Below are 23,216 nucleotides of genomic sequence, written 5' to 3'. Positions count from 1 at the left end.
GCGCCAAAAACTTGGTGCACAAAATTGCAATCACACTTTTGCAATCCCGCACAACTAACCAGCAAGTGCACTGGGTCGTCCAAGTAATACCTTACGTGAGTAAGGGTCGATCCCACGGAGATTGTCGGCTTGAAGCAAGCTATGGTTATCTTGTAACTCTTAGTCAGGATATCAATAATTCTCAGGTTTAATTGTGAAAAGTAGAAGAACATGAAACAAATACTTATTTTGCAGTAATGGAGAACAGGTTGAGGTTTTGGAGATGCTCTATCTTCTGAATCTCTGCTTTCCTACTGTCTTCTTCTTCATACACGCAAGGCTCCTTCCATGGCAAGCTGTATGTAGGGGTTCACCGTTGTCAATGGCTACCTCCCATCCTCTCAGTGAAAATGTTCAACGCGCTCTATCACAGCACGGCTATTCATCTGTCGGTTCTCGATCATGTCGGAATATAATCCAGTGATTCTTTTGCGTCTGTCACTAACACCCCACAATCGCGAGTTTGAAGCTCGTCACAGTCATTCAATCCCTGAATCCTACTTAGAATACCACAGACAAGGTTTAGACCTTCCGGATTCTCAAGAATGGCCGCCAATATATTCTAGCTTATACCACGAAGATTCTGGCTAAAGAATCCAAGAGATATCCACTCAATCTAAAGTAGAATGGAGGTGGTTGTCAGGCACACGTTCATAGGTGCGAATGATGATGAGTGTCACGGATCATCACATTCATCAAGTTAAGGAGCAAGTGATATCTTAGAATGGAAACAAGCGTTTTTGAATGAAAAACAGTAGTAATTGCATTAATCCATCAAGACACAGCAGAGCTCCTCACCCCCAACCATGGGGTTTAGAGACTCATGCCGTAGAAGGTACAATATGAAACGTGTAAAGTGTTATGAGGTCCAGATACAATGTCAAAAGATCCTATTTATAGTGAACTAGTAACCTAGGATATACAGAAATGAGTAAATGACGTAAAAATCCACTTCCGGGGTCTACTTGGTGTGTGCTTGGGCTGAGCATTGAAGCTTTCATGTGTAGAGACTTTTCCTGGAGTTAAACGCCAGCTTTTGTGCCAGTTTGGGCGTTTAACTCCAACTTTTGTGCCAGTTCCGGCGTTAAACACCCAGAATTCTGAAGCTAATTTGCAACACCAGTTCGGGCCATCAAATCTCGGGCAACGTATGGACTATTAAACATTGCTGGAAAGCCCAGGATGTGTACTTTCCAACGCAATTGAGAGTGCGTCAATTGAGCTTCTGTAGCTCTAGAAAATCCACCTCGAGTGCAGGGAGGTCAGAATCCAACAGCATCTGCAGTCCTTTTTCAGCCTCTGAATAAGCTTTTTGCTCAGGTCCCTCAATTTCAGCCAGAAATTACCTGAAATCACAGAAAAACACACAAACTCATAGTAAAGCCCAGAAAAGTGAATTTTAAATAAAAACTCATAAAAATATACTAAAAACTAACTAAAATGTACTAAAAACATACTAAAAACAGTGCCAAAAGCGTCTAAATTATCCGCTCATCAAATGTCCTAGAAGATCCTGGAATATCCAAGAAGGTTCTAGAAGACTCTGGAAGGTCATTGAGTATTCTAGAAGAGTGTAAATGTATATAGAAGTATAAAGAGTGGTATGGAATAATCTAGAAACATTTAGAAAGTTGTGGTAGGATAGATATTTGTAAAGAAGGTTCTGGATGATTAATCTGGACTGTTGATTAGATTTAATCTTAACCATCCATTAAGGAGGTGGATGGTTATAAATAGGAGGTGAGAGTTAGTGTAAGGTGTGTGAATCATTTGTAACAAACACTTGAACAATAAAGTGTTCTTTCCACTAAGCTTCCTTTCTCTTGTGTTCTCTTGTGTTCTTAGCTTTTTTGCTAAGTATTGAGGGTTAGGCTGACTTGGTCTTAGCTCAAGAGGTTGAGTAAGTCCGAGTACCGGCACGGTAGCATTGGAGTGTGTCCAAGGCCATGACAATTTTGGCATCAGAGCAAGGTTCGAGAGGGAGCACAAGTGGTTTGTGGGTATGGCTTCTAGTGTAACCATGGAGCATGTTGAGTCTCAAAGGGAAAGAAATGCTATTCCTTCTCAATGGGGAGGCAAGAAGATTCGTTCTTCAAGTGAGCCTAGAGAACATGATAAGGAGACCCTCGAGGCTCACGTGTTGGGAGAACTAGATGCTTTCAAAGAAAGCATGCTCCAAATCGAAGAGAAGCTTGAGAATTCCTTGAAACTATTTGAGGAAGTTCGAGTTTGGTTCAAGGAGGCAAAATCTCAACCAACCATTATAAGGGAGATGACAAAGATTGATCTCCCAAAGTCAAAGGAGTTGAAGGGCGTGAGGGTCACTCGAGAGGTGGAGAACTTCCTATGGCAAATAGAGAGGTACTTTGATGGCCAAGGGGTGGTTGAAGAAGCAATAAAGGTACACACTGCAGCTCTCTACCTTTCTGATAATGCTACTTTGTGGTGGAGGAGAAAGTGCGTAGATATAGAGAAGGGTACTTGCAACATAACCACATGGGAAGATTTCAAAAGGGAGTTGAAAATACAATTCTTCCCTGAGAATGTGATTTATGAAGCAAGGAAGAATTTGAGGGAGTTGAAGCACAAAAGTACGATTAGCGATTACGTAAAGGAGTTCACTACTCTCACACTTCAAATCCCAAACTTAGCATCAAAGGATGCATTGTTCTTCTTCATTAATGGACTCCAACCTTGGGCAAAGCAAGAACTACAAAGAAGGAATGTTAAGGATGTTGATGAGGCCATCATGGTGGTCGAATCACTCACTGAGTATCATAAGGGATACTCTAAACCCAAGTCTTCCTCCAAGCCTAGTTCTGCTAAAGGTGGGGAAAACAAGGGGAAGACTTTCTCAATCAAGAAGGAAGAAAAATACTCTTCAAAGAAAGAGTACGAAGAAAAGAAGAAGGCTTTTGTGCCCAAAGGAGGATGCTTCGTGTGCAAGGGACCACACCAAATGAAGGATTATCCCAAGCTAGGGACTTTGGCATCTATCATAAGTGACTGAATGTGTTGGATCTGTCCAACTCATGAATGCTGTGAAGGGAAAGGAGACAAACCCTGTAGAAAAGAAAGGCTTGATGTATATCAAAGCCTTTATCAATGAAAAACCTGTCATGGCTATGATCGACACTGGTGCTACACACAACTTCATCACGCCTGATGAAGCAAACAGGCTTGGGTTGAAGATCACCGAAAAGAATGGCTGGTTCAAACCCGTGAACATCAAGGGTGAACCCCTTAAGGGAGTAACAAAGGGGGTTGAGATGACTCTTGGTTCTTGGAAGGGCCTTGTGGATTTCTCAGTAGCACCCATGGACGATTTTAAAATAGTCATTGGGCTCGATTTATAAAGGAAGGCAAATATAATACCTATGCCATACTACGACGTAGTATGCGTCATGGAGAAAGGGTCTCCTTGCATGGTCCCTACAGTCTCTAAAGTTGGAGAACCACCGATGCTATCTGCTATGCAACTCAAGAAAGGGTTCAAGAAGTGAGAGATTACATATTTGGCTCTATTACAAGAGGAGTCAACATTCGAAAGAGAAGACGTTCCTCCCAAAATCAAGAAAGTTCTTGATGAAAATAAGGATGTGATGCCTCTCGAGTTGCCAAAACAACTACCACCTAGGAGGAAGGTGGATCACAAGATTGAATTAGAGTCAGGAGCAAAGCCGTCTGCCTCAATACCTTATAAGATGGCACCGCCAGAACTCGAGGAGTTGAAGAAGCAACTCAAGAATTTGCTAGATGTTGGGTTCTTCCGTCCATCGAAAGCACCTTATGGCGCACCAGTCTTGTTCCAAAAGAAGCATGACGGTTCATTGAGACTATGCATCGACTATCAAGCACTTAACAAGGTAACCATTAAGAACAAATACCCCATTCCTTTGATAGTCAATTTATTTGATCAACTTGGTAGAGCCAAGTGGTTCTCAAAGCTAGATTTGAGGTCAGGATATCACCAAGTGAGAATTGCCGATGGTGATGAGTCTAAGACCACGTGTGTCATGAGGTATGGATCGTATGAGTGGTTGGTGATGCCTTTTGGCTTGACCAATGCTCCTGCGACCTTCTGCACCTTGATGAACGAGATTTTTTTACCTTACCTTGATCGGTTTGTAGTGGTCTACTTGGATGACATTGTTGTCTATAGCAATACTTTGGAAGAACATGTAGAACACTTACTAACCGTGTTCAAGATCTTGTGAGAGAATAACCTATATCTGAAGAAGGAAAAGTGTTCCTTTGCAAGGAACGAAGTCCACTTCTTGGGACACATCATTAAAGATGAAACTCTCTGCATGGATCAAGCAAAAGTAAAGGCTATCAAAGAGTGGGAACCTCCAAACAAGGTATCTGAATTGAGATCATTCCTTGGGTTGGCTAATTACTATCGGAGGTTTATCAAGGGATACTCCGCCAAGGCTGCACCATTAACTGATCTTCTCAAGAAGAATCACTCTTGGGAATGGTCAAAAGAGTGTCAAAAGGCTTTTGAGGAGTTGAAGGCTGCTATCACAGAAGGACCAGTACTAGCACTACCCGACTACTCAAAGGTGTTTGAAGTCCACACTAATCCTTTTGACTACGCTATTGGAGGAGTTCTAATGCAAGAAGGACATCTTATTGCCTTTGAGAGTCTCAAGTTGAATGATACAAAGAGGCAATACACTATCCAAGAGAAGGAGATGATCGCGGTGGTGCATTGTCTGAGAACTTGGCGTCACTACTTGCTTGGTTCACACTTCATCGTCAAGACAGATAATGTGGCTACAAGCTACTTCCAAACTCAAAAGAAGTTAAGTCCCAAACAAGCTAGGTGGCAAGACTTCTTGGCTGAGTTTGATTTTGAATTTGAATACAAGTCAGGCAAGACTAATGTGGTAGCAGATGCGTTGAGCTGTAAGGCTGAGTTTGCGGCCATTTCTATGGTTGAAGGAGATATTGTGCATACTATCAAGGAAGGGTTGCATCATGATCCATTAGCCAAGAAGTTGGTGGAGTTGGCTAGAGAAGGTAAGACCAAAAGATTTTGGCTAGAAAATGACCTTCTCTACACTAAAGGGAGAAGACTATACGTCCTTAAATGAAAAAAATCTAAGAAGAAAATTAGTGAGAGAATGCCACGACACCAAGTGGGCTGGTCACCAAGGTCAGCGAAGGACTTTGGCACTCATTGAATCTTCTTATTATTGGCCTCAAATGAGAGATGAAGTGGAGAGCTATGTGAAGACTTGTCTTGTGTGCCAACAAGATAAGATTGAAAACAAGACACCAAGTGGGTTGTTGGAACCTCTGCCTCCATCAGAGCGACCGTAGAAAAGTGTCTCTCTAGATTTCATCTCTGTCTTACCGAAGTTCGAGGGGTTTTGATCTATTCTCGTGGTAGTGGATCGATTTTTGAAGTATGCTACATTTATACCTGCCCCTACTGACTGCACTGCAGAGGAAGCAGCACGACTATTCTTCAAGAATGTGGTGAAGTACTGGGGATTGCCTAAGAACATCATTAGTGATCGAGATCCACGCTTCACATGACGACTATGGACAGAGCTGTTCAAACTCCTTGGGTCGGAGCTTTATTTCTCAATAAGCTTCCATCCTCAAACCGATGGGCAGACTGAGAGAGTGAATGCCTTACTTGAGTGTTACTTGAGGCATTTTGTAAGCGCTAATCAGAAGGATTTGACAAAACTCCTAGATATTGCTCAGTTCTCATGCAATCTGCAAAGGAGTGAGTCTACAGGGAAGAGCCCATTCGAGATTGTGACTGGACAACAGCCGCTTACACCTCACTCTCTTTCTTCCTCTTACTCAGGGAAAAGCACTGGAGCTTATCATATGATTAAGTCTTGGGAAGAACAAGCAGATATCACTCGTTCTTACCTCGACAAAGCTGCCAAGAGGATGAAGAAATGGGCAGATAAGAAGAGGAGGCATGCAAGCTATCAAGTGGGAGACAAGGTAATGATCAAACTTCTTCCACAACAATTCAAAGCCTTTCGCAAGGTTCATAAGGGTTTAATCCGCAAATACGAAGCGCCATTTGAGATTATTGGACTTGTTGGGGAGGTTTCTTACAAAGTACAACTCCCTCCCTCTGTGAAGATTCACCCGGTTTTCCATGTGAGTATGCTTAAACCATATCATGAAGACCAAGATGAACCGAGTAGAGGTGACTCGAGTCGTGCTCCGCCTGTGGTGATTAGATCCTTTGATAAAGAAATTGAAGAGATATTAGCTAATCGCGTCGTGCGACGAAAAGGGGTACCACTAAGTATTCAATACTTGATCAAGTGGAAAAGACTTCCGATAACCGAAGCTAGCTGGGAAGCTCGTGAAGATCTGTGGCAATTCCAAGAACACCTACAGCGCTATCATGAACAGAACGCGACGAGGACGTCTGCGCATTAGGTGGGGGAGAATGTCACGGTAAATTTTAGAAGGTTAGATTTAACAGTGTTTGTATAATTTTTTGGAGTGTTTGAGAATACTCTAGATGGTTCTGGAACATTCTAGAATATCCTAGAAGGTCCCGGAATATCCTAGAAGGTTCTAGAAGACTCTGGAAGGTCATAGAGTATTATAGAAGAGTGTAGATATATATAGAAGTATAAAGAGTGGTATGGAATAATCTAGAAATATTTAGAAAGTTGTGGTAAGATAGATATTTGTAAAGAAGGTTCTAGATGATTAATCTGGACCATTGATTAGATTTAATCTTAACAATCCATTGAGGAGGTGGATGGTTATAAATAGGAGGTGAAAGTTAGTGTAAGGTGTGTGAATCATCTGTAACAAACACTTGAACAATAAAGTGTTCTTTCCACCAAACTTCCTTTCTCTTGTGTTCTCTTGTATTCTTAACTTTCTTGTTAAGTATTGAGGGTTAGGTTGACTTGGTCTTAGCTCAAGAGGTTGAGTAAGTTCGAGTACCGGCACGGTAGCGTTGGAGTGTGTCCAAGGCCGTGACAAAATGGATAAAAAAATAAAAAAAATTTTTTGTTTAAATAGAAAAAAATAAAAAAATCATAATAATATAAAATTACATTAATACTCTTATAATAAAATAAAATATAAATATTTTTATTTATTTATATTTTATTACATTTTATAAAGATTATACAATATTATAATTTTATATATTTGATTTAAATTATTTATCTAATACATGTATAATATTTAAATATGAATTTCTATTATAATCATATATTAAAAATATTAAAACTAAATTTATATTAATAATGATTAATAATAATAGAACTATAAGTAATATTATAAATATACAAAAAATAACTTTTTTTGTTTTTTTGTTCGTAATGAAAAAAAAATGATTTTAGTAGAATCCACGCTAAAATTTTCTTTTTTCTATTTTTTTTAACATCCAAATAAAAAAAATAAATTTTTTCTATTTTTTCTTTTCTCTTATTTTTCCTTAAACCAAAAGCATAGTGTTAGCGAAACTGAATATCAAGTTCAGCTCATATCATTTTGATGGAATGAGCCAACTGGCTTCGTTTTATAGCGAACTTTGGTAGAACGGGACAGGACGCAGCGGACCCACCCGTACTAAGTATTAATAAAAAGGTGGATACTACAATGAAGATGGCATAATTGTCTTCATATGAGTATATTTCTTTTTGACCTTTGGATGATGGATTGTATGGTTAGATTTTGATATTTATAAAAGTGTTGTTTTTGTTTAAAGTGTGGCTAAATAAATAAACCACACTTTTAACCAAAGCATCTTCATGAGAAGATATTTTTGCCATCTTCATTGTAGTATCCACCTAATAAAAAATTCCCTCTCGCATATAGCGTGAAGCCACATAATAATTTTACTATTTTAGCCCGACTGCCAAGTATATAATACTGCTAATATATGTTCAGATTTGAGAGATTAACTGATTAACACAGGAACAGTTTTCTTGGAGTGCAACAAAAATGACAACGTCGAAGTCGCGGCCATTGAAGATACACTTGCTGCCATACTACGCGCAGGGTCACCAAATCCCCGCCGTCCACCTAGCAGGCTTACTGGCCTCACGTGGACAGCACGTGACCATCATCACCACTCCTTCCAACGCCCGTCTAATTGAGAAGGCCATCATCGGAGGCGGCGGCGATCATGACAACGCCTCCGACCGCATCTGCATCCACACCATCAACTTACCCGCCGAACAAGTCGGTCTTCCCCCCGGCGTCGAGAACTTCTCCGACGTCACCGACAATTCCGCCGCCAAGAAGCTCTACATTGCATCGCACCTCATCCAGTCGCAAGTGGAGTCCTTCATTGAGGAGTCCCTGCCGGACGCTCTCATCGCCGACATCATGTTCACGTGGAGCCAAGCCACCGCGAGACGCTTCAAGATCCCGAGGCTCACCTTCAACTCTATGTTGATCTTTAACATGTGCGTGGTAGAAGCCATTAGAGCTCATCCCGAGATCTTGAAATCCAACACGGGCCCGTACACTATCCCGGGCCTACCTCACAAGATCACCTTCCCCGTGAAGCCCATGGCGACTTTCAACAAAGTCATGGAGCCCACCATTGACGCAGAGAAGGAGAGCCTCGGAGTCATCGTGAGCAGCTTCAAGGAGCTTAACGCAGAGTACGCCGAGCACTACGAGAAGATCACGGGTCGGAGAGTATGGCATATCGGTCCCACGGATCTCATGGTGCATAAAACCGTTCCAAGAGCCGTTGATAGTGAAGACGAGTGCCTGAAATGGCTTTCAACCAAGAAAAACAGTTCCGTGGTTTACGTTGCTTTTGGCTCATTGACCCGTTTAACTGGTAAGCAGCTTTACGAGTTAGCGTTGGGCCTGGAGCGCTCAGGGCACCCATTTATTTGGGTGGTTTCGCGGAACAAGAACAACGGAGTTGAAGAAACAGAAGGGAAAGGGTTGCCAGTCGGGTTTGAAGAGACGATGAAGAAGGAGGGGAGAGGGATGGTGATAAAAGAGTGGGTGCCGCAGCCGTTGATCCTGAATCATGCGGCTATTGGAGCGTTCTTGACGCACTGTGGAAGCAACTCTGTGAATGAATCGGTAGCTGCTGGGGTTCCCATGATAACAATACCGGCGTTTGGGGATCAATACTTCACTGAGAAGATGATAAGTGAGATGCACGGTATTGGGGTGGAGGTGGGTGCAGTGGAGTGGATCGTATCGCAGTACGACACCCCGAAGGAAGTGGTAAGCGCGGAGATGATAGAGAAGGCGGTGAAGAGGTTGATGGACGGCGGCGATGAAGCGGAGAAGATCAGGAAAAGAGCCAAGGAGTTGCAAGAGAAGGCTTTGAAAGCGGTTGAGGAAGGTGGGTCCTCATACAACACTTTGACGGAACTTATTGATCACCTTCAGAAGCTTGTGGCGCTCAAAACACCTGCAACTTCTACCTAGCTGGCTAGGTTTCTCTTAGTCTGTTATCGGTGATGAGCATGCATGTTTTACACCGTTGCCATAAAGTCCCTTGTGACCTTTTTTAATTGGAATGGTTTAGACATTGTCGAACATTTAAATAAAAATGCATATTTCATCTTTTATTAAAGATATTTTGGTATTATGTTTTAATTAATTTTTATATAATTTATTCAGTATGTTTTATCATATATTATTAAATTTTTTAAAATATATTTTTAAAAAGAATAAAAAATATTTAAATTAGACTGAAACAAAAAAATAATAGATTAATTATTAAATTTTTTCTAAAATGATAAATATATAAAAAATAATAGATTAATTATTAAATTTTTTTCTAAAATGATATATATATATATATATATATATATATATATATATATATATATATATATATATATTTATAACAAGCTCAAATCTTTTAAATTTTTTCAAATAAAAAAATATTAATTTATATTTGTGTGATATATAAAATAATTACTATATTATTATTACATTATAAATTAAAATTTATTAATTTAAATTTGTTTTCATGTTTAATATAAATATTAGAAATAAATAAAATTTTTATAGGTAGATATAGTCCAACAAAATATATAAAATATTAATTAGTTTAAAAAAAATCTGAAAAAATTCTAAAAAATTATGAAAAAAGTAAATATAAAAAGTGTTTATAGAAGTAAATATGTTTAAAAATATTTTTTTTAATTTTTTATTTTATGAATATATTTAATATCTGATCTAAACATAAAAAGTGTGGATATCGAATTCGATCTGATGAGTTTAATATTGTATCGAAATTAAATTTTAGCCATATCTAATCTGCAAACACCTCTAATAATAATAATAATTAAAAACATTATAATGATTATACTTTTAACTAAGAGGAAGTCCAAAAAAAGTACTAAATACAAGAATAATTTCATCAAATATTAAAAAATTTTTACTTTAAATTAGTTGGACTTTTTGTGTGTATATATATATATATATATATATATATATGGGTTAATAGTCAAATTCGTCCCAGATCATCTATTCTTCAAATTAGTCCTCAAATATTTTTTTTAGTTATATTAGTCCTTAAAAGATAAAATGTAAGTCAAATTGGTCCTTCCGTTAGTTAGATGATGACGTGTCACTTTAAATGTCACGTGGCATGATGATGTGTCACGTGTCACCAGATGATTGGTTGACGTGTCAAGTCCGTGACAACTAACGCGCCACGTGTCACTTGACATGTAAAAATAATATTTATAATTAAAATAGTCCGTGAAAGTTCAGAACGTAAGTCATTTTCATTCCTAAAATTTTAAAAATTAATCAAATTAGTCATTATATAAATTTTTTTATTTTTCTTCATAATATTTAATTTAAAATATTTTTGATAGTACTAATTTTAATATTATTTTTAGACCTTAATAAACAAATTTTTTTACATAAAATAATAAAATAATTAATTTATTATAAAGTTATTTTGTCATTTATATTTTAAAATTTTACCTTTTTAAATTATAATTTTTTTATTCAATTATCTTTTAATCATATCTAAATAAACTACCCTTAATAAAACTTTTTTGTGTTATTTAATTATTTTTTAAAAAATAATTAACTATTAAAATAATTAAACTTTTTACAACAAAAATAATAAAAAATTATGAATGAAAAAATTAACTATCATGATAATTTTTTTATTTATATTCATATTTTAATTATAAACATAAATATAATTTAATTATATTATTTATGAAATGTGACTATAGATATAGATAAAATTTAATTATATTACTTATATATAGTTTTATTGTATTGTTTAGAAAGTTAGACTATAATTATGACTATAAAATTATTCCCGTATTTTTGTATGTGTGGCTAATTGATAATGTTAAAACATTTTTCTTAATTATAAATAAGGTTTATAATTTAAAAAATCAAAGACTCAATTAAAAAGATATGAAAAAGATGATATTAAAATATTCTAACTCTTTAAAATAAGAATATTCAAAATTTAATTAAAAATTATTTAAAATTTAAACTCAACAAAAGTTTATATTCAATGGTTCTTGTATTAAATATATTTAATAACCTATTATATCGTATTAGTTGAAATTAGTTTTTATACTGTTAATTTTTTAATAACACTTTATTAGAAAGAAAATATTATTCCAAAATTTTTCAAAAACTAATTAATATTATATATATTTTGTTACACTACATTTATAGTTATAATTTTTTTATTTCTAATGCTTATATGAAAATTAAAAACAAATTTAAATTAGTGAATTTTAATCTATAATATAATGATATAGTAATTGTTTTATATATCGTATGAATATAAATTGAATTTTTTTTGTAAAAATTTTAAGAGGCTTAAACTTATTATCAATATAACTCGTATGATAAATTTTATTTTAAAAAATTATATATATATATATATATATATATATATATATATATATATATATATATATTATGAGTGTGACATATTTTTTTATATAAACAATTTCAAAAAAAATCTAATAGTTAATCTATTACATTTTTTGTTTTAGTCCAATTTAAATGTTTTTTATTATTTCTGGAAAGAAAATATTTTTTAAAATTTAATAATATGTGATGAGAAATACCAAATAAATTATACAGAAATTAATTAAAATGCAACACAAAAAACATCTTTATCACATACTCATCATCACATCATATCATCTTCTCTCATCTCTTCTCATTCCAGTAATTTCTCTCCACTTCCATCATCACTATCAACATCTTCTCTTTATATCTTTCTCACTTCACTGCAACTCACTCTACCTCCACCACCCCACTTTCATCGTCAACCCCACTTCTATCGTCAATATAATCTTTTCATCTCTCTAATTTTTATCACCACGCCGTTCTTACTTTACTACTATTGTCAATAACCCATCTCCACATACCAAGCCCACCTTCCAATTTCAGCAAGAGAATCAAAGTTTGCAACAGAAGGATTCAATGTCCCATTAAGCTTAAAATTTGCAAATTAATCATAGAAACTTTACTATTAGTATCATATTTGATTCCCAACTAGCTAGTTTCCGTTGAGATTAAAATCCTTCAACGAATCTAAGTCTCAAATATTCTCCAAAATCGACCTACTAAACTAGTTTTCATGAAGTCACAAACTTATCAGTAAAATCATAGTATCAACCACATTAATTGTCCCAGTACGTCTCTCATCTTACTGATTGTTTAGCCATAAAACTTGCAATACGGTGTCGTATAGTGTCACTGGCAACTCTCCGGTCAAACTTTTGCTGGAAAGCTTCAAGAACGAGAGAGTTTATCTTTCCCAGAAAATTCGACAAGGAACCTTCCAAATTTCAACTCATACAAAAGAGATTGATCAACTAAGTCGAACCTAAAAGACTCGGCGGGAGACTCCAACCGCTATTAGTGTACATTATTCGTGTCGCTTTCTTTTGGAAAGAATTACCCCACCTTGTTTTAAAGGATTTTTTTCTTTTTCTTGAAATGTATTATTATTATTATTATTATTATTATTATTATTATTATTATTATTATTATTATTATTATTATTATTATTATTTAACGAATAAATAACATATTAAAATTTATACTTTATTTTTTTGAATAATTTTTTTATGTTGTAAAACAATATTGCACAGCATCAATTAAAATTAATATTATTTAAAAGTTGATGTATGTACCATGAGCACATTAATTAAAATTAAAATTGTTAAAAAGTTGATGAATATGAATACATTAAAAAATTAAAAAAATAATTACACTGTATGTATTAACCTTAACATTATTAGAGTAATGATAGGTAGTCAAAATATTATAAACAATAAATAAAAATATATAATCAATAATATTTTTAATGATAAGAAAGTGTAAATCATTTTCCTAATTTAATTGACACAATTAATTTTTTTTCTATAACATATTTTCTCTCATTTAGTTATACAAAATTCAATTTCAAATTTAATGTGAACCAAATCTCAAAAAAAAATTATTATTACATTCATAATTTTATAATTTTTTTTAAATAGAAATTTTAAATTCTGATATTTTTAATCCTAAAAAATCTCAAATCACCTCGATATATTTTATAAAAAAATAAAAATATTTTAAATTTGATTAGTCTCTATTTACGAAAAAACAGAAATGTCCAAAATTATTAGTTTTTGACTTGAAAAAATAAAATAACAAATAATAAATTAGCACCAATTTATTGATTATAGATATTATGTGTTTAAAATTATAGATGTTAAATTTAAAAATTTTAACATTTACTATACAACTCATATTTTACATATAGACTATTAAAAAATAAAAATAAAATATAAAATATAAACAAAAATTTAAAAATAAATTTTTAAAAGTAATTATCAACAACTCATCATATTAAAATTAATAAATAACTTTACATATGAATATTAAATAAAAATATTAAAATAATTAAAATCATGATCCATTAGTATACATATAAAATAATTTGAAGAATATAATAAGAGGCATAGTTTAATTTGGTAATATTAATTATAAAAATTTATTAATTATGGATATCATATATATGAAATTATGAATGTTATGAGTACAAAATTATGGATATTATTAATATAAAATTATGGATATTATGTGTATGAACTTATGTATGTTATGAGTGAATTTATTAATTGAATAAATTAATTTAAGAATTTGACATTTTTTTAAATCTAATTATGATAAAATTTAAAAACATCTGTATTAACTTGATAGTTACTTATGCAATAAATAAAAAATAATATGTATATAGATATAATAACTATATACATTAATTTAATTTTTGAATGTTAGTTACATGTAATTATAAATGTTATGCAAGTGCATAAACTTATAGATGTGTTGAGTTTAGTAAATAAATAAGAAAGATGATTATGAAAAACATGTTGAATTTTGGTTGATAACCCAAGTGGGTTTGATGATATTGTTTAAGTATGTAGGCTCAAATTGCTTTTGTTGTAGCCCAAACCTATGAAACCAAATGATTCCAAGGCTGGTGAATGGAAATTGAATCATCAATTCAGCCCAATACCAATAAATAAGCCAAATGGAAAGAAACCCTAAGATTCAATAAGTTCACCTCGGATAAATAACAAAGAAGAAAGGGAGCTTCACTTTTTCATTCAACCACCAAATTAAAAAAAGAAAAAGCTAATCAAGGAAGCAAATGTTAAATCAAGTTAAGCAAAAGTAAGCTAAGCAGAGTTAAAAAAATTTAAAAGTAATTTGTTTTCCAAGTTAATTGCTTCACATTTTTTTCTATTCTCTACACCTTCATTTCGAGTAAAAAATGAAGAAAGTGGTGGTTAAATTTTTCTATTATAAATCAATGGTTAAAATTATTTCTTAAAGTCAAAGCACGAATTTAAGAATTTGAATTTGGGAACCTCACTGAGTATTTGAGCAAGCAAATTGTTATTGCACCTATCTCCTTGATTAAGCCCAAAAACAGTTTTTAAATCCCAAGTTTTATAGTCTGTATGAAGAAAAAGAAAAAGGGATTACAACTAGTTTATTGATGAAGAACATGGTTTTAAATTCAGAAATTGGGTTCATCACATAGAGTTAAGACTGTGAATCATTATCTCCTTCATGATTTATTATTGAATATTCGGTTTTAATGTTGTATCTTTCTTTGTCTTTCATTCAGTGAAAAAGGTATGAAAGTGAGGCACTAAAAAAAAGACATAGAGAGAAAAGGATGTGAGAAACACTTAGAGAATAAAAAGGTAAGAGTGATTTCAGATTTTTTTTGTTTGTATTTCTGTTTTCTGTCATGTACTTAAGATGTATCCCTTGATAAGTTAGATAAATAGTTAGTGTGTTGAGTCTAGGTAGCTACATGGCCAAGTTAAGTTTATGTTGAAACTTGTGTGTTCTTGATAGGATTATGTTGAGTTTTTGGGAATTTTTGTATTGAATACTTGGAAAGATAGTAGAAATTTCATTAACTTTGTAGTGGAGACTGGATGTAGGTTGCATTGCACGAGGCAACTGAACCAGGATACATGGCTGAGTCATCTTCTTCTTCCTTTCTCTGATTCTGTTATTTACGATTTATGAGACAAAACGAAATTATCTCCTACATAATCCAATACGCAAACCAAACAGAAGCTAAGTACTAAGTTTTGGTTTGAGGCTTTATCAAACAAGTTTTAAAGAAGGCCATAGATTCAACCCTCTTCTCCAGGTCATCAAGAACCCTAAAATGTTATGTTTATGAACTTAGTTAGTGCAGCATAATTATTTATGGTTATCAGTGGCTAAGAAAAGGAGGAGTTGAATCTTGGCCCCTTTTTTCTTTTCATGTAAACTTGCTTTCTATTAAGATAATATAGGAGATATTTTGGTTTTGTCTCTTAATACGGTAGGAGATAATTTTGTCTCCTATAATACAGAACCAGAAACAGAGAAGCGAATAGAGATTAACACACAGATGTATTTTGGTTCAGCTACGTAGTACAATGTAGCTTACATCTAGTCTCCATTATAACAGTGATAAAATTTCACTATCTTTTTAACAGATTACAGTAAAAAATTCTCCCTAGGATATACCCAATCCTATCTAGAACAAGTTCAGATTCTAACCCAACCTAAACTTGACTAAGACTCAATCTTAGTTTTCAACAGCCAAGTGCTAACTCAACTTGCAAGGGAATCCTCTCAAGATCATGGCACAAAACAGAATAACGCATAAGGAGATTTTGAGATAACTATGGCTTTTTCTTCTAGTCTAGCTCATTGCCTTTTTTTACTCATTGGCTTTTTCTTACAAACCTCACCATGTTTTTCTTTTACCAATAAAATTCAGACAGACTAAATTGAGAAAAATTACAAAATGAGAACCATGAAGGAGAAGAATAAGAATAGCTCAAGGAGCTATGAAAACCTAAACAATTGCTCTTTCTCTCTTGCCCAATCATTGACCGTTCACTCCTATTATAGAGGAATGAAGCTTCCAAGGTTTGAACCAAGTTCAACACTTGGGATGTCTTCTACTCCTGTATCAGAACCAACAGCGGCATGGTCAGAGGTGAGAGAGAGCAGAAGCAGTGACATACAACCTTACCTTTCTCTCTCAACCTTTTTCTTCATGAAACTTGATTCTGGACTATTAAGCTTTGCTTTGGCCCCAAGTTTGATTTTCAGTCATTGATGAGTCTTTGAGCACTATTGACTTTACTATCTTCATTGTTGCTTGAATGGTGCTTGTAGCTCAGAATATTTTTTCACAGTTTCTCGTTGAAGCACAAATGGAGAAACCACCTTTTTGTGATTTTCTGACGCGTTGAAATCTTTCCTTTGTTGTAGTCTTTGCACTTTCTCTTCTTACTTGAAAAAGGAAGCTAGCTTTTGGTTCTTCTTTTTGCCCTAACTTCGAATCTTTCATCTTTCTTCAAGAGAAGAGAGAGAAGAGAGAATTTGATGGTTCGGTGGATGTGAAAATGACTTCAAATGAATTGGAGTTCAGGTTTCAGGAGAGTGCGTTTTGGTGGATCATTGAATAGGGTTTGGATCTTTATTTGGTTCAATGTGTTTTTCATTCTTTTAATTTTCTAAGTGCCCGTTTTTATTTCAGATGAGAAACATTTGTGATAGAAGCCAATGAACATTAGACTTTAATCGTGTGTATTTGGGCCTGTGAGTTTGAGTGCTTTTTTCTTGGGTCAGTTTTAGTTAACCAACTTTCTGCATACTAAACAAAATATATCACACAAACAATTTGATAATATTCTTAGTAATATTTTGTCATCACTTTAATCATATTTTAATTTTTCAAATTCAACAATTATAACTACACATAAAAACACAAAAAAAATTAAATCAATTTATTACCATACCTCATCAGAATTATTAGTGTGGTTTTTTATATTCTCGAAATTGGTTGACTGACAATAATCTTATTGGGTGAGTTCGCCTGTTGTTCAAATGTTTCAACTCCTTTCGACATAGACATCGTATTAAAGTCGAATTCAAATCACATACTATTTAAAATGATAACTATGACTTATTATAATTTTTTTTGGTATATCTCAATTATGCTTTTAATTGAAATAAACTCGTGATTTTTAGATACTTATCACGTTTCTGATTGTGCTTAAATTGCACTAAAGTGATTTTTGCCTCGCTTTAAGCCTATGCGCCTTTACATTTCTTCTATTAATGATAATAAAATGAAACAAGGCCTTTAGGTTTTTTTTTTTTTTTAACTCTTGAATGATAATGAAATGAAATAAAAGAATTACAAATCAATTACAATTACAGTCACTTAATGAATATTATTATTACGTCTAATTTCTTATTATTATTAGTTTTTATTGTATTTTTAAATATAAAATTCAAATTGTAAAAAAAAATATTAAGTAATGATTAAAAAAATGCTTAATAATTAGAGATATGATATTATAATTAATATAATTAATATATAAAAGTCATTAAGGGTATGATAAGTAAAGTGATAAGAGAATAAGATAAAAAATTAACATATTACTAAGTTATATAAATAAAGTAAAATTTCAAAAACTTCAGAAATTAATTTTTGTTGAAGATGTGTCCTCTAAGTGCGGAAAAGAGAGAGGAATGACTCTTCATTGTTTAGCACTCAGCTCCTTTGTGAAACAAGCTTGGCAAATCTCCAACCTCTATGCGACATCAATAGTCAACAACAATAAAAAATCATGGTGTGGTGGTTGAAACTGAGCGAGCTTACAAGAAAACGACCGCAAAGAAAGAAGGACCTGGGGATGGCTGGCGATGCTCGTCTAGACAATTTGGTGAGAAGAAATGCCAAAGTCTTCAAAGGAAGGAACATTTCTCCTCCGCAAATATATGCTCTTGATAAACTCCACACTGAATATATATCAGACACGTAAATCCTATTAATTTCTGGGAGCTATTAAAATATTTTTTTAAAGATATTTTTTAGTAATTAAAATTTAACACATATAATTGATTAAATTGTGTTATTTTTGTCAAAATTAGGTCAAATAAATTAATTTTATCGAAAAATGATGAATTAAATCTTAAACTGGTCTATAATACTATTTTTTTTTATAGAAAATGATTACAATACCACTTATTATAGAAAATAACTAAAATACTTTTATTTTATATATATATATATATATATATATATATATATATTAATTTTGAGAATTCTAAATTTTAGTCATTTACTTCTTATCGTCATAGGATTAGGATTTAGAGTTTTTAAAATTAATATATATATATATATATATATATATATATAAAATAGAAGTATTTTAGTTATTTTCTATAATAAGGATATTATAATTATTTTCTATAAAAAATAAATTTAGATCGGTTTAAGATTTGATTTATCATTTTTTCGATCAAATTAATTTATCTGACCCAATTTTAACAAAAATAATATAGTTTAATCGATTATATATATTAAATTTTAATTATTATAAAATATCTTAAAAAAAAAGTTTTAAACATTTTAATGACTCCCTTAATTTCTTGCTTTTCCATTAGTTTTCTACTTTTCCTTTCTTTTCGTTAGCGTTCTTTTAGTCCAACCATGCAATTTTAAGTTACTTTCCTTTCCTTCTCATTAGATTATTTTAGTTGATTAGTTGATACAACTTACAAGGATCGGACATTATGAAAAACTCCTCTCTTATATTTTGTTGTTCAACCAAGGACTAGATCATATCACTGTATTCATTTTACTTGATGAAATGAATAAATGATTACCTTAGGAAAAAAAAAACTATATCTTAAGTTTAGTATTTATTACACTTAAAGTGTCGTATTTCTTTATCAACTTTTATGGATTAAAATATTACATATTTTTTTTATCGTGTTTTTCATACTCTTTTATAACACACTTCTCAAACATCATATTATTGTAACACTTTCCAAAATTTTGTCATTTCTGTAATTAAATTTTTTTTATATATATTACTAAATCAAAATATTAACTAATATTAATAAAAGTTAATTGCCAAATTATTTTTAAAATATTTAGACGTCGTGGTTAAAAATAATTTTAAAAGATGTTAATAATAAAATAATTTTAAAAAAAATTTAAAATTTGATAAGTATGATCATCGTCTTTTTTAAAATCTATTTCTATTAAACATAATGCTGATGTAACTACCGAAATTAGATAATCTAACTAATTCTAAAGATATATTACTTTAGAAACATTTTAAATTAATTTTTGCAGTATAAAACGTAAAAATAAAAATCCCAAATCAATATTATGATACCCTAATTTCTAAATTAAGTAAAGTGCCAATAATCCAGAGATCAAACAAAAAATGAAAATATTTAAAAAATAATAAAACAAGTTTAAATCAATCAAAAGTTATCTTATTTTATATTTATTATTATTTTTAAATAATATACAATATTAAATATAATAAATTTATAATTTTAAATATTATATATATAACATTATAAATATTAAATTAAATAAATAATTTTAAATGATTATATTCCTAACTTTACCCGAAGAAAATTAGAGCACAGTTGCTAAAAACACTACAACTAACTACGTATTAATAAAAAGTATTAAACCTAACACTTGTCATGCCTCTTTTAAAATTTAATCCCCTCGCGAGAAGCGTGAAGCCACTTTTAAATGATTTTAGTCCGACTCCCAAGTAAATAATACTGCTAATATAAGTTGAGATTTGAGAGATTAACACAGGAACAGTTTTCTTCGAGTGCAACAAAAATGACAAAGTCGACGTCGCGGCCATTGAAGATACACTTGCTGCCATACTACGCGCGGGGTCACCAAATCCCCGTCGTCCACCTAGCACGCTTCCTGGCCTCACGTGGACAGCACGTGACCATCATCACCACCCCTTCCAACGCCCGTCTAATTGACAAGGCCATCATCGGAGGCGGCGGCGATCATGACAACGCCTCCGACCGCATCTGCATCCACACCATCAACTTCCCCGCCGAACAAGTCGGTCTTCCCCCCGGCGTCGAGAACTTCTCCGACGTCGCCGACAATTCCGCCGCCGGGAAGCTCTGCATTGCATCGCACCTCATCCAGTTGCAAGTGGAGTCCTTCATTGAGGAGTCCCTCCCGGACGCTCTCATCGCCGACATCATGTTCACGTGGAGCCAAGCCACCGCGAGACGCTTCAAGATCCCGAGGCTCACCTTCAACCCTCTGTTGATCTTTGACATGTGCGTGGTAGAAGCCATTAGAGCTCATCCCGAGATCTTGAAATCCAACACGGGCCCGTACACTATCCCGGGCCTACCTCACAAGATCACCTTCCCCGTGAAGCCCATGGCGACTTTCAACAAAGTCATGGAGCCCACCATTGACGCAGAGAAGGAGAGCCTCGGAGTCATCGTGAACAGCTTCAAGGAGCTTGACGCAGAGTACGCCGAGCACTACGAGAAGATCACCGGTCGGAGAGTATGGCATATCGGTCCCACGGATCTCATGGTGCATAAAACCGTTCCAAGAGCCGTTGATAGCGAACACGAGTGCCTGAAATGGCTTTCAACCAAGAAAAACAGTTCCGTGGTTTACGTTGCTTTTGGCTCATTGGCCCGTTTAACTGATAAGCAGCTTTACGAGCTAGCGTTGGGCCTGGAGCGCTCAGGGCACCCATTTATTTGGGTGGTTTCGCGGAACAAGAACAACAGAGTTGAAGAAACAGAAGGGAAATGGTTGCCGGAAGGGTTTGTAGAGACGATGAAGAAGGAGGGGAGAGGGATGGTGATAACAGAGTGGGTGCCGCAGCCGTTGATCTTGAATCATGCGGCTATTGGAGCGTTCTTGACTCACTGTGGAACCAACTCTGTGAATGAATCGGTAGCTGCTGGGGTTCCCATGATAACAATGCCAACGTCTGGGGATCAATACTTCATTGAGAAGGTGATAAGTGAGGTGCACGGTATTGGGGTGGAGGTGGGTGCAGTGGAGTGGATCATATCGCAGTACGACACCCCGAAGGAAGTGGTGAGCGCGGAGATGATAGAGAAGGCGGTGAAGAGGTTGATGGACGGAGGCGATGAAGCGGAGAAGATCAGGAAAAGAGCCAAGGAGTTGCAAGAGAAGGCTTTGAAAGCGGTTGAGGAAGGTGGGTCCTCATACAACACTTTGACGGAACTTATTGATCACCTTCAGAAGCTTGTGGCGCTCAAAACACCTGCAACTTCTACCTAGCTGGCTAGGTTTCTCTTAGTCTGTTATCCGGTGATGAGCATGCATGTTTTACACCGTTGGCATAAAGTCCTTGTGACCTTTTTTAATTGGAATGGTTTAGACATTGTCCAACACTTAAATAAAAATGCATATTTCATCTTTTAATAAAAATATTTTAGTATTATATTTTAACTGATTTTTATATAATTTATTCGGTATTTTTTGTCATATATTATTAAATGTTTTAAAATATATTTTGAAAAAGAATAAAAAATATTTAAATTAGACTGAAACAAAAAAATAATAAATTAATTATTAAATTTTTTTCTAAAATGATTAATATATATATATATATATATATATATATATATATATATATAACAAGCTCAAATTTTTTAAATTTTTTAAATAAAAAAATATTAATTTATATTCGTGTGATATATAAAATAATTACTATATTATTACTGTATTATAAATTAAAATTTATTAATTTAAATTTGTTTTCATGTTTAATATAAATATTAGAAATAAATAAAATTTTTATAGGTAGATATAGTCCAACAAAATATATAAAATATTAATTAGTTTAAAAAAAATCTGAAAAAATTCTAAAAAATTATGAAAGAAGTAAATATAAAAAGTGTTTATAGAAGTAAATATGTTTAAAAATATTTTTTTAATTTTTTATTTTATGAATATATTTAATATCTGATCTAAACATAAAAAGTGTGGATATCGAATTTGATCTGATGAGTTTAATATTGTATCGAAATTAAATTTTAGCCATATCTAATCTGCAAACACCTCTAATAATAATAATAATTAAAAATATTATAATGATTATACTTTTAACTAAGACGTAGTCCAAAAAAAAGTACTAAATACAAGAATAATTTAATCAAATATTAAAAAATTTTACTTTAAATTAATTGGACTTTTTGTGTATATATATATATATATATATATATATATATATATATATATATATATATATATATATATATATATATGGGTTAATAGTCAAATTCGTCCCAGATCATCTATTCTTCAAATTAGTCCTCAAATAATTTTTTTAGTTATATTAGTCCTTAAAAGATAAAATGTAAGTCAAATTGGTCCTTAGTTAGATGATGACGTGTCACTTTAAATGTCACGTGGCATGATGATGTGTCACGTGTCACCAGATGATTGGTTGACGTGTCAAGTCCGTGACAGCTAACGCGCCACGTGTCACTTGACATGTAAAAATGATATTTATAATTAAAATAGTCCGTGAAAGTTCAGAACGTAAGTCATTTTCATTCCTAAAATTTTAAAAATTAATCAAATTAGTCATTATATAAATTTTTTTATTTTTCTTCATAATATTTAATTTAAAATATTTTTGATAGTACTAATTTTAATATTATTTTTAGACCTTAATAAACAAATTTTTTTACATAAAATAATAAAATAATTAATTTATTATAAAGTTATTTTGTCATTTATATTTTAAAATTTTACCTTTTTAAATTATAATTTTTTTATTCAATTATCTTTTAATCATATCTAAATAAACTAC

The 23,216-nt window shown here is 32.8% G+C and overlaps 2 protein-coding genes across 2 annotated transcripts; both read left to right on the top strand.

Annotated features, from left to right (window-relative positions):
• Positions 1 to 7,956: 7,956 nt before the first annotated feature.
• Positions 7,957 to 9,572, top strand: LOC112710558 (UDP-glucose flavonoid 3-O-glucosyltransferase 7-like). Its single transcript, XM_025762826.3, has one exon. It carries the CDS (start codon positions 7,993 to 7,995, stop codon positions 9,451 to 9,453), a length of 1,461 nt encoding a protein of 486 aa, XP_025618611.1. The 5' UTR covers positions 7,957 to 7,992; the 3' UTR covers positions 9,454 to 9,572.
• A 10,583-nt stretch (positions 9,573 to 20,155) lies between these two features.
• Positions 20,156 to 21,847, top strand: LOC112710557 (UDP-glucose flavonoid 3-O-glucosyltransferase 7). Its single transcript, XM_025762825.3, has one exon. The coding sequence runs from the start codon at positions 20,216 to 20,218 to the stop codon at positions 21,674 to 21,676; it is 1,461 nt and encodes a 486-aa protein (XP_025618610.1). The 5' UTR covers positions 20,156 to 20,215; the 3' UTR covers positions 21,677 to 21,847.
• Positions 21,848 to 23,216: the final 1,369 nt, after the last annotated feature.

This window comes from Arachis hypogaea, chromosome 9 (genome assembly GCF_003086295.3).
Source record: "Arachis hypogaea cultivar Tifrunner chromosome 9, arahy.Tifrunner.gnm2.J5K5, whole genome shotgun sequence".
Taxonomy (NCBI): Eukaryota; Viridiplantae; Streptophyta; class Magnoliopsida; order Fabales; family Fabaceae; genus Arachis; species Arachis hypogaea.
Note: the sequence above shows the minus strand (reverse complement) of the source record. Positions and strands in the feature narration are given on the sequence as shown.

Excerpts from the sequence above, each read along its gene's own strand:
- LOC112710558 (XM_025762826.3), top strand. The coding sequence starts at position 7,993 with ATGACAACGTCGAAGTCGCGGCCATTGAAGATACACTTGCTGCCATAC.
- LOC112710557 (XM_025762825.3), top strand. The coding sequence starts at position 20,216 with ATGACAAAGTCGACGTCGCGGCCATTGAAGATACACTTGCTGCCATAC.